The 13,052-nt window shown below is 42.3% G+C and overlaps 1 protein-coding gene across 1 annotated transcript in view; it reads right to left on the bottom strand.

The window, feature by feature from the left end:
* The window catches only part of LOC127626028 (dysbindin-like), a 33,924-nt gene extending 22,888 nt beyond the window's left edge, over positions 1–11,036 (bottom strand). Inside the window, exon 1 of the mRNA XM_052101537.1 lies at positions 10,812–11,036. Coding sequence (XP_051957497.1) covers positions 10,812–10,854 — 43 coding nt within the window. The 5' untranslated portion in view covers positions 10,855–11,036. The remainder of the gene's footprint in view (positions 1–10,811) is intronic.
* Positions 11,037–13,052: the final 2,016 nt, after the last annotated feature.

Below are 13,052 nucleotides of genomic sequence, written 5' to 3'. Positions count from 1 at the left end.
CATAAGAGCCCGGAGTGGCAAGAACATCCAAACTATAAAAGTCTAATGAATGTGTGCGGTAGAGTGCACCCTAAAACCTACTGGCAAAGCTTGACTGTGCCTCGTAGGCCCGGGCAGTAATGTCCCTCACCCAAAGTGACATAGTCTGCGAGGAGGTGACCGCCACCCGGTCACGGAATTGCTGCCCTGACTTCATGCCACTAGAAAATGCAGTGGACATAAGTCTGAAGGGTACAGACTGGACAAAGTCTGAGACGTCTTAGCTGCTCCGGCGTTACAAACGGCAGGGAGCAGAAGGCTTAGAGAATAACCAGCCAAGGGTCGCGAAAGGCACCTTGGGCAGGTAGTCATGGTGAGGGTGCAAAGAATGATTTTGGTTATACCTGGGGCAACTCAAAACAGGCCGGCAAAAGAGACAGAGCCTGTAGGTACCCAAGTCTCCTTAGAGACGTAATTGCCTTAAGAAAAACCATCTCGAGAGTCAGAAGTCTACCAAACGCTGACTCTAGAGGTTTAAAAGGGGGGTCTTAACCTATGAAGAGGATGCAAGGATGCCTCTTAGAGGGCACCCCGCCCACCAAGGCGTGGCAAACCGAAGTGGAAGCCACATAGAACTTGGCAGTGGCGAGGCAAGTGCCCGCTGACAGTTCTTTCTACAGAAAATCCATAACTGAAGCAAACTGGCAGTTAGCTGGTTCTGTAATATGAACTTATTAGAAGGAAACACATGCAGGCGCATTTGTGCCATGTATGCGCCACCACGCTCAGCCCCCCCAGGGGGGGAGGGGGGGCGACTGGGTGACTCGGGGAGAAGTAGAGGACACATTGCGCAATCAACAGAGGCGAAGAGGTCCTCTTCTGCCCTGTAAAATCTACCCAGATCAGTTCCAAGTGGAGGGAGCCCTAGCACTTGAAATGGTCTCGATAACCTCAGGAGAAAGCCCTGTGAACCTCAGTTGGTACCCTACAGGGGCCAAGCATGAAAGGTTTCACAATTCGGGCCGAGGATGAAAATATGTCTCCTGAGCCTGAGAAAGAAGGTCCTCCCTGTTCGGAATCGCCCTAGGCGAATCGTCGAAAAGAGATATCAACTCTGAGAACCATATCCTGTTCGGCCAGCGCAGTGCCATTAGTAGGAGGCAAGACCCTTGCTGGTGAACATTGGCCAAGACACCCGGGAGCAGAGAAACCAGGGAAAGAAACGCATACAGACACATTCTGGGTCATGTATGTGTCTTAACGTCCAGACCCAAGGGGGTTGGGTGACTCAGGGAGAAGTAGAGGAGACATTGCGCTGTTCATAGAGGCGAAGAGGTCCTCTTCTACCCTATATGATCTCACCCAAACTTGTTCCAAGTGGAAGAAGCCTGCATTTATAATGGTCTCGATAACCTCAGGAGAAAGCCCTGTGTGCCTCAGTTGGGTACCCTTAGGGGCCAAGCATGAAAGATTCCACAATTCGGGGCAGGGATGAAATACTGTCCCCTGTGCCTGAGATAGAAGATCCTTCCTGTTCGGAATCGCCCAAGGCGAGCCGTCGAGGAAAGAAATTAGCCCTGAGAACCAAACCCTGATCGGCCAGCGCAGTGCTTTCAGTAAGAAGCAAGACCCTTGCTGGCGAACTCTGGCCAACTACTACCTTAGGGTGGAGTTTTCGCTCCCCCATTGGTATTTTCTGTCTGGACAGTAAATCTGCTCCCACAAACGGGCATCCAGGGATATAAATTCCCTGAGTGACAGGAGCTTACCCTGGGCCCTAAGGAGAATCAGACGCATCAGAAATACAGCTGACAAGAACGTGGATCTCCCTGATGATTTATGTGAGAGGCTACCGCTGTATTACCCACCCGCACAAGACATGGCAGCCTCAGGAGCAAGTATTTCAGGGCCAGAAATACAGCCATCAACTCGAGACAGTGACTGTGACAACCGAGCTGATGACCCTCTTATCCCCTTAAGCTGGACAACCACTTAAGGCCGCTACCCAGCCTGTCAGGGAGGCATCTGTTGTTAACAGCCTGCGCCAACAAGACGCACCTAGAGTGGCGTCATCAGCAAAAAAACGGGTCTGAACCACATAGAAAGGGAACGAAGCCCGAGGCGCGTAACGCTTATTAGCCTAGGGGTTTTGGCCCTTGGAAGAAATCCCCTGGCTTTGAGCCACAATAAAAATGGTCTCATGAGCAGAAGGTCCAGAGGGATCACCGAGGACGCGGTCGCCATGAGACCTGGAAATCATTGATACTGATAACAGTGCAAACTTGACCTAGCCTGACTTTGCTCAGGGTGATCTGAATGTACTCAATTCTAGCGGGAGACAGTTGTGCCCGCATTGTGATTGAACGCCATACGATGCCCCGATAGACAGTATTCTGAGTGGGAGAGAGGGCACTTTTCTTGGCGTTGAGCCTCAACCCCAGAGAAACCAGATGAACTAAGACGATATCCCTGTGCTGAACTGCCAGTTCCTGGAACTGCGCTAGGATCAGCCAGTCGTCTATATGATTCAGAATGCAGATGCCCCGGAGTCGCAAAGGAGCCAGCGCTACATCATGCATTTGTGAATGTGCGGGTAAAAAGGGCTAGGCCGAATGGAAGAACCTGACACTGGAAGACTTCACCCCCGAAAGCGAACCTCAGGAACTTCCTGTGTTGTGGCAGAACTTCTAAAGGAAGTAAAGAAGTGCGTCATAAGATCGATGCTGACCAGCCAAACGAGACGTAGGGCTTGAGACATGATCGTCTTGATAGGCAGCATCTAGGACTTGAACACCCAGACTGGGCAGTTCAAGCTTTAAGATCTAAGCCAGACGCCACCCCTCACCCTCCATGGGAACCAGGAAGTACATAGTGTAATAACCTAACTCTCTCTCTGGAAGGGGAACACATTCCATGGCCCCTTTAACCAGGAGATTTGCTTTTCACAGTAGATATAAAAAATAAATCCGGTTTACGGTAGTGAGAACCACGGCGTTGAAACACGGAAGGTGGCGGTGAATTAAATCCTGACGCCCTTTCCTACTGTTTTTAAGACCCACAGAAAAAGTATTTATCTGGCAGAAGTTTCTACGCTGTCAGGATCTCTGAGATGGGTATTAGATTTTAACACTTCTTGTTGAGGGGTTGTCGAGTGTTTCGCATCCTGAATAAATGCAGAGAACAGCGAAAACCCCCAACTTTTGATGGGAGCCTCTGCCACCCGAAACACCAAGAGGTGGCGGGAATGGAGAGGCTTCGAGGGGGTACCGGGAGGGGTGAAGTGAAGCACTCACCCTGTCCCGAGGGGAGCATCAGGGTTTTCTCTTTTTAGAAATGATGGTCCTGAGGCCTTGCTTCGGGGGGCTGCCGAGAGTGACGAGACTTTCCCCAGTCCCTGGGAGGAGGAGCACGACTCGCCATGCTTTGCTTTTGAGCCACCCTTCTAACAGGACAGAGGCGGGTGTGGGGGACCGAAGGACCCGCCCCCTGAGTGCGGCGAGGGAAGAACTGCCCGAAGGCTTCCTCGTGGCTTTTCGCCTCCTGGAACCTGGAGATAACCGTGGTCATGGCGTCTCCGAATAGGCCAGTGGGCGAAACCGGGGTATCAAGGAGGAAAAGTTTGTCCTTGTCCTTGATGCCTGAAAGGTTGAGCCAAAGGTGCCTCTCCACGGTGACCAAGGCAGACATAGCACGGGCTGTTTACTTGGTCACGCAGAGATAAAAATCTGTGGCTCCGCGAAGCTCAGAGAAGGCTTGTTCGTCGAGCGCAGCACCCACACTCAGGTCGTCCAGCAGGTCAGCCTGGTACGCCTGTAATACAGCCATAGTGTGCAGAGCAGCACCAGCCTAACCTGCTGCTTGATAAGCCCTTCCCACTAAAGTGGAGGTTATCCTACAAGGCTTTGAGGGGAGAGAGGGCTTTTTGAGTGACAATGCCGAGCCCAGCGAGAGATAGCCCGCAAGCGTCTCTTCGACCAGCGGCATCACTGAATATCCCCATGCCTCAGCACCCACGATAGTCGAATATAATGACATAGAGGGTACGTGAACACAGGAAGAATAGGGGTTCCTATTCCCTATTATTCCCTATTAATAGGAGGTTATCAAAGAAGGGAAGGGACTGATGAGGCGTTCCCTTCCCCAGATTGCTAGATAAATATCTATCCCCTAATTTGGAGGGTTTGGGAGTCTCTTTTTGGTGTGGCCAGTCCAACTGGAGTCTGATAACCGCACAAGAAACCACATCGAGCAATTCTTCCGCTGATTTTTTATCGCGGACAGAAAGCTCGGAGGCGGGAAGAGAATCACGGTCCCCCTCATGAACCGAAGAGGTGTCGGAACGCGCTTCGAGATCATGTGAAGGACCAGCTGGGTTTGGGGAGAGAGAGCGAGAGAAAGGGACAAACCCGTCTCTTGCTCCTCAGCCAAATCCATGCGAGAGCCCCACAAACTAAGCGTGGATGCTGACTCCCGGAAGCGAGCGAGGCGAGCGCAAAGCACTTTGCCAGAAAGCAAATTGCAGTGCTCGCACCCGCCCTGCTGCAATGCGAGAGCAGCGTGCTCTTCCCCCAAACAAACAGAGCAAAACTGATGTCACAACTAGGATTGTTCCCAAAAGCGCTTAGCAAAGCGCAGCATCATAGTGAAGATTTTTGTAAAGGGAACAGCTGAGCTAAGGAATGACGACAATCTGTTATTATATCTGTCAACTCTTTGGGTCATCAGGGTTATGTAACACTCAGTCTCAAGCATAATGTGATGATGTCACAGGTCTGTTATAAAAGATGTCATGTCAGAACAATGTCATGATTTGTCAGGTCAGTTGTAACTCCTGCTTTTAATCAATGCTTGCCTACTTTCACAATGCCATCCATCAAGCTACACAAAAAACTATGCACACTGTGCTCAGATTAGCAGCCGTCAGCTTGAAGTATTATCACATTAGTTTAGTCTCATGCCTTCATCTGGTAAGTAAAAAGCGAGGGTTCCAAGAGGTATAAGACAAATTAAACTCACATAAAAGGGACATGCCTAAATTTCACCCACAAACAAATTATCTTCCTCCATTAAGGAGAAGAAAGAAAGAAAAAAAAAGTCATTTAGAGATCTGACCTTGCACAGATGCTCTGACTCATTGCACTGTGGTACTCCTGAGGGTGACGATATTTTGTTTGTGGCTTGCAACATTTCCTGATTCCATTTCCCCTTAATTTCCTGTCATATATATATATATATATATATATACACTCTTTTATATTTATGTATATTTATATTTAAGTCGCCAAAAGAGCTTCTATGGCATATGCAAGCTCTGTTCCAACTAGAGGGGAGGTCATGTTTTAGTGATCTCAGTTACCCTTTATAGTCCAGTTTCATGGTGTCATGGTAGCAGGAAAACACAACAGAAGAATCAGTGATGTGTTTATAGATAGTTATTTTAAGTGTGGTTTGCTGCACTAAAAAAAGATGTACTTTAAAAATGCGCCTTATGTGGTAACAATAACTAAATTATCAGTTTTTATTCATGTCAAAAATATTATATTTACATCAATGAATCAACTTCGTTAGGTTACACCAACAAAACAAATTTTAAGTGGTAGATCAGGTAGAAATATCTGTTGGTGCAAGCTATTGGTGATATCAGCCAATAAGGTGAGTTGTTTTTAGGAAAATGTATGAAGAAGGTATTAGGGTAAATTCTGATTTCAAGTTGACTTGAAAACCCCATGTATAAGTAGCCATGTAGTGTCCTATAACATGGGCAGCAGAATACCAAACCTGCTGATCCTTTTATAGTGTAAAGTGCTTTTGCCCAGAGAGTGTGATTGGCAGAGAAGCGAATAGGTTGCGTTGTTTACATTTGATGTAATGAATTCTCCTCTACTTTGCCCTGCCTGAAATCTGAACACCTGTCTGTTCTTTCCTCAACAGGCTGAATTATTAATAGTGGGAATGTTTAAATATGCGCCTATGTGCCTGTGTGTGTGAGACGCAGAGCGTGTGGGTATGCATGTCCTGAAAATAAGGATAGAGTACAACCAGGCTGCAGCCAAAATCTCTTCAGCACTCTGACAATGAAGTCATTGTAAACAAATTCCCCTCCTAGAGACATTTTATACAGCATCTTTTATAAGGCGACCCCTAATTCAGCTGTTCTATGTCTAGAGACACTGCGGTTCCTGGGAACAAGCTTGGAGAGTAACAGATTACTTGTAACAGAGTTACGTATGTAATCAGGATACAAAATTAGGTAACTGTATCCCTTACAAAACATAAAAAACATACTAATCATCTTACAGTAACATTTAAAAATTACTGTAAAAATGTATTACTGTCAGGCTTACAAGTTTTTATTTAGATTTAAAAGAAATAGTGAATTGTCCTGACATAAAATAATACAGACAGCTTTTGTTTAGAGTGAGAGATATTTTAGATGCACGTTCTCTTCGGGTTCTCATTCATGACTCACTTGAGTCAGGAGCACCTCCTATGAGCAAATAACACCTGTCTCACATCAGCACTCTGCTCTCGAGGCAAACAGCTGCTTAATCGTGATGGCCACGGATGGTTGCAAATGCAAACTGTACTAAACTCAACAAAAAAGACTTGTCCCTTTTTCAGGACACTCTATTTTAAAGATAATTTTGTAAAAATACAAATAACTTTACAGATCTTTATTGTGAAGTGTTTAAACAATGTTTTCCATGCTTGTTCAATGAACCATAAACAATTAATGAACAAGCACCTGTTGAAAAGCTTACAGATAGTAAGCAATAAAGGTCACAGTTATAAAAACTTAGGACACTAAAGAGACTTTTATACTGACTAAAAAACACCAAAAGAAAGATGCATTGCACTGTCCATACTATGAGACACCTAAGACAGCGCTACAGGGAGACAGGAAGGACAGCTGTTCGTCCTCGCAGTGGCAGACTACATGTAACAACATGCACAGGATCGGTACATCCGAATATCACACCTGCGGGACAGGTACAGGATGGCAACAACAACTGCCCAAGTTACACCAGGAATGCACAATCACTCCATCAATGCTCAGACTGTCAGCAATAGGCTGGGAGAGGCTGGACTGAGGGCTTCTACGTCTATTGTAAGGAAGGTCCTTACCAGACATCATCGGTAACAACGTCGCCTTTGGGCACAAACCCACCTTCGCTGGACCAGACATGACTGACAAAAAGTGCTCTGTCACGGTTTTGTCTCACCAGAGGTGATGGTCGGACTCGCGCTTATTGTCGAAGGAATGAGTGTTACACCGCTGTATATATATATAAAACACTAAACTTAAGCTGAACTTAAAACACAAGCTTGTTGAACTTTGGGATACATGTAGAAATCACTTATATTTTGTTGAGCTTAATTTATTTGGTTAACTGAACTCTCAATCCACCTTAAATTGTTACATTGATACAACTAATTTGCCTTTAAGTTGAGAAAATAAAAAAATAAAAAATCCCTAATGTTGGTTGCCGTAAGTTTCCTCAGCATGATTTCTTTTTTTTACAGTGTATATGCCACAGGGAACACTTTGAATGGAAGAAACTGAGGGCCATTTCTAGCAGATTCCACAAACTAAATTACACAATATTTAGTCATATGGAAAGTATGAGGCAGGGGAACTACATAGTGAGTCTGTGCTTTCCACCAAAGGGAGGGAATTTTATATATGTCTAAGATATTATTTATTACTTTTCTGCTACCCACACAACACTGACTAGCTCCTATCCCATTGTGGTTTCAAACAAATTTTCCCCCCTTTTTGTGGCATCATCTAAAGGTGTGAGAGAATCACTCCAGAATTCAATCTCAATTTGAGTACTTTAGTCTTTTGTCAAAATGAGAAAACCTGTATAAAAGTTTTCTTCATTTGTGCGACTATCAACCTACCTTACTTGCACACTCAAAGCTATGAGGGTAAAAACATGCCCCCCCACACACACACATACACACAAAAAGAGAAAGAAAAGAAGAGATCATTTAAATCTAACAAAGAAAATTATGATTATGATTTAATTTATTTCTTTTATTGCTTTAACATTATTTTCCTGAAAATTATGCCAATAACCCACAAAATGTTTATTTGTTTTTTTTTTGTATTTTTTTTTTCTTTTCTTTCACTTGGTTTTGGGGTGCAATATGACCGGGACATGTTTTGACATGTTTCACGAATGCATCATCTGTTCTAACAAAGTCACATAACCAGAATCCAGCCAATTCTGCCTTTTCCGATTAAATGACCGCCATAATGAAAACAGAATTGTGATTTCCAGGGAAGCCATCATATGGCCTTCTTTTTAGCCTGATATGTTTTCTCGTCATCACGCTTAGCAGATTCTAAAGATACTAGATTCTACATGTGATTTCCTGGGAAATATATCAAAATAACAATTCAATATCCCTTTAAATGCTACTGTAGATGTTGCTATTTGGAATTTGTCTGTCACAAATTGTAACAAGACCAATTTGATTGTGATCGTGTTGCAAACCATCATTCCATTTTAAAATGTGGCATCTTGACCATTCCATTTCCATAATCATGAGTCATGCAGGCTAAGACAATTAGAAACATTTTCTAAACAGTTTCTGTGGATAGGGTCTGTGGATAGGGTCATTCCACAGGACCTGAATGACACCACCCTAAACATCTGGAGTATAAATCTCTGGGGCAGACACAGTCTTCATTACTCTTTGCTCATAATGTGAGTAAAACTGAAGGATAGTGGGACAAATGTTCTTGTGTCCAATCTAATTCACAGTCTCACCCACCAAGCATGTTTATGTGTGGGTACTTGGAGTGTATCCAACATCCAGCTGCTAAAATGGCAGAAATATCTCAATTACAGGAATTTCAGTCAAGCTAGAATCAAGAATGTCTTTGAACTCCAAGCTTTGGGAGACTGCTTTTTTCGACATTCCGGCTCTTCAAATGTCCAAAAAATTACTTAATTCCCCCCGATCTAAAATTCTACTTGACATTGTGTTTTAAATTAGAATTTACCATTTTGTTTAAGCAAAAAATAAATGTAAAAAAAATAAGCAGAGGTTTTCAAAATAAGGTAATAAATCACAGGCCTGCAGTCTACACAGTGTAAACTATGATAGACTGAAATAAAACAGAGCCACTGCTCAGATGGTTTTAGATCATCTTTCCATACCCAGCCAATGGTGAAATGTGTCCAAATAAGGAAGGCATTTTAAAGGTGCAGGGGAAGTCCAAACTACATGCAATTGTTACCTACCATTTTTTTCAGAAATGTTATACTCTTAAACCAACTCACTTCATACATGTTTCTTTATTTAATTAAATTGCCATTTAACCTTTGAAATCTAAGAAGAATAAAACCTGGGTTCATATTAAAGTATGGCAGGGTTGGGGAGTAACAAAATACCTGTAAAGGGATTACGTATTTAAAATAAAAAAATATAAGTAACAGTATTCCACTACAATTTAAATCATTGGTAATTACAATACAGTTATGTTCAAAATGTATTTTGATTACTGAAGAAACAACTTTGCATTTTATTATCATTTGTTTAATTTAATATTTAGTCCCTTCAGATGGAAAACATTTATATATAAATGATGCGATCCAAAGTGCATTTGAACAGCAGTGAAACACTTTCTTATGATGTGTTACATTCATACTAGCAGACAGAGAAGTACGTTTGGAGCAGAAGAAATAGAAATAAATCTTAAGCGTAAAATGTCAGTTTTATGCTAAGCTAAAATTTATTTCTAGCCATTTTACATGCACATGTTACCAGGCACGAGCATATTTTTTTATCAAGAAAATTCACGTTGCATCAAATTTCTTTTTTCTATTAAGACCTTTGATATTAGGGCAAAAATCATATTCTTGATAATTATTTTTGTATTGTTTTCCTGAAAAAATATCTAAAAATCCTTAAAAAAAGATACATTTGATTTATCTTGTTTTAGAAACAACACTGCATAAGATATGTATTAAGCATAAGAAGAGTTTTTATAGTCAAAACAAGTGAAAACATCTACCAGTGCTGAAGAAGTAATCCAAAGTTTTTATTTAGAATAAGTTACTGACGTTGAGTAATCTAATGGAATATGTTACAAATTACATTTTACAGCATGTTTTCTGTAATCTGTAGTGGAATACATTTCAAAAGTAATCCTCCCAACCCTGAGTATGGGAATATTGAATTTTGTCACACAATCACATATGCAGTGGAGACCAAACCTAGTTGTCACATGGGAATGTTGTCACAAGGACTAAATCTCAGTAACTATAAGGTTTTGAGTCAAAAGTCAATTTACACCAATGCATATTTTAAAGTAATAATTTTAATAATTGTATACATTTTATTAGTAGCAATTTATGTTGGTCAAACCAATGGTTTGATATTTTTGCATATTATTTTGTCAATATTTGCATTCCATTATTTAATGGATTACTTTGAGTTTCACAATTGTTTTACAGTTTAAATTTAGCTTAATACCCCCATAATGGGCTATTTTAAATCTCATTTTGACAATGTTGTCACAAAGGTTCAACATTTGTCATAAGAACTGTATCTTTTTTCCTGGGCAATTACAGTAGAAATGTTCTGTGTCTTTTGTAATTGAGACATTATAGACTGACTTTCAAAAATAAACCCTTAGTAATATTCACTGGGATAAAAACTGTGACTCACCCCAGTCTCCCTTACACTTGCACACACATATTCTTTTGAATAATGACGAGCAATCTGTCATGCTTGTTGTCAGGCAGAGTTAAAAAAGAATTTGTGCTATATGAACAGAATTATTTGATTGTTACAGAAAGAGGTGAAATACTCACATGGCAGGCGTTTGTTGTGGAAGTTTGTCCCCTTTGAACTCATGACTCCCGATGGAGTTACACAGCAAAAACTCAGTACTATAACAGAACTCTCAGTCAGACTCCCGTCCCAGAGAAAGACTGGACTCTGACACAGGTTATCTCTTTCTGTTGCTCTCTCTCAAAGAGGTCTTGTCTCTCTGACAGTGTGTGAGCTGCTCAGACTCAGGACTCAGGACAGGGGCAAGTGGATCATACCAAGTTTACCATCGTGGTGGGAGGAGATACCGATGAGATCAGTTAGAGGAAGGAGGGAGGGGTTATGTAATAAGAGAGGTTGTGCTAAGAAAACCAGAGCCTGCTATGTCTCACACTCCATTTGTCTTACATCTCCACACAGACATACACTATATACCCAGAGACACACACGTATACAGAGAGATATGATTCAGTGAGACCTTAGATGCACACAATGTTATATACATATTACCATTAATACCTTTAAAGTGATAGTTCACCCAAAAAGAAAAATTCTGTCATAATTTACTCAAATAAAGTGTAACGTCTGTCAGAGGATTTTGGAGCTTGCCCAGATGAATCAGGGAAAAATAGTGAAATGCAATAAGGAAAACTCCGAGGCAGAGGATCAGGTAGTCCCACAAGGCTTTATAGATGTTGACATGAACACACTCTTCTCATACATGTCAAAGAGCGAGTATAAACAGGGGAAAGAAATACTCTGTTAAACGCTACAAACAAAAGTAGAGGTGAGCGCATATAGTAACAGCACTCAGCGGTAGAGCGGCCATCTCTCTCTACACACAAGCAATTATGCTCTCCTCACAGTGCATGCACGCTCTCATAACAACAGCATACACCTTTGGAGACGTCAACTTAAAGGCACCTCAACATTCATGTCATAACAGTACTTAACATTAGGTGGTCGTTACAGATCCCCCCCAGGAAGGTAAAGGCTGCCCTCACCCGAACACAACTGAGTACAACACCGTTTTGAACAACCTCATACATGAAAAGTTATCATAACACAGTCTTACAGGAGTATGTATTATTAATGCATACACTAGCATACATGACAGTATAGATAGACTAAAATACATAGTCTGCAGCAGCAGCTTTTAAACAAAAAAAAACATGTAAATCCACTACAAACGCAATATGGGACATTTATTTTTTTTTTTTTTTTTTTTACCTTGGAACAAACATGTCAACCGACTGATGATCATTTAAATTCTCACATTCATTTTCCCCCTTTTTGAAAATGTTAAACCTTCACAACAGTGTTAAGCAATGTATATGAACTTTCATGCACACTATTAAAGGTCTAATTTGTCTGTGTGGTACACATTCGTCCACCTATTATTTGAACAGTCTGAGGTAATTCTTGGTGCATGTCGAGGTCTTAAGTTATAGTGGTGCCTGTCCAGATCATGCTCATTAACAGACACGTCGATGTTCTGAGTTTCAGAGTTAACCTGTAGGTCAGGCAACCAATTTACACGGTCTACACTGCCTGACAGGTCATGAACACTGGTTGTCACAGGGCGACCATAATCGTCCTCAATTAGCAAGTCTGATAGGTCCATGGCAGTAGCACCACTACTTATTTCCCCAGGCATTTCGTCAATCAAAGAACTGTCAGCTGATGCTTCCGGAACGGAACCTTCTGTGGGCACAGTCTCTTTTCCAACAAGCGAGTCCCAGGTACAAAAAGGCAACAGATTTACCACATGAAATACACCTGCGTCTGTCCCCGTACTCACGTCTACGAGTCTGTAGTTTACTTCTGACAGCTTTTGTGCAATTCGGTAAGGGCCCGTATACACAGGTGCTAGCTTAGCTGTGAAGTTTGCCAGTGCATCCAAACGGGGATGAGTCTTTACCCTGACAAATTCATCCACAGAGTAAGATACAGGGCGACGTCTTCGGTCATAGTACTTTTTCCTTTTGGCATGGCTCTCATCCAAAATGGATCTAGCATGATCATGCGCTTCTCTTATTGATGACTCTAAACTTTCTGGATATGGGATACCAGGCTCATCCGTACCATCACAGTTGGCTTGAGTGATAATGTCGAGAGGAGTACTCAATTCTCTTCCGTACAGCAACATAGATGGGCTATGGCCAGTGCTTTCGTGTGGTGCGGTTCTCAAGGCAAAGCAAATTTGGGGAAGGTAATGATCCCAAGCAGTGTGCTTGTTACCTACATAAGCACGGATAGCTGTTTTTAGCGTACGGTTCACC

The sequence above is a fragment of the Xyrauchen texanus genome, chromosome 32, assembly GCF_025860055.1.
Source record: "Xyrauchen texanus isolate HMW12.3.18 chromosome 32, RBS_HiC_50CHRs, whole genome shotgun sequence".
Lineage (NCBI taxonomy): Eukaryota > Metazoa > Chordata > Actinopteri > Cypriniformes > Catostomidae > Xyrauchen > Xyrauchen texanus.
Note: the sequence above shows the minus strand (reverse complement) of the source record. Positions and strands in the feature narration are given on the sequence as shown.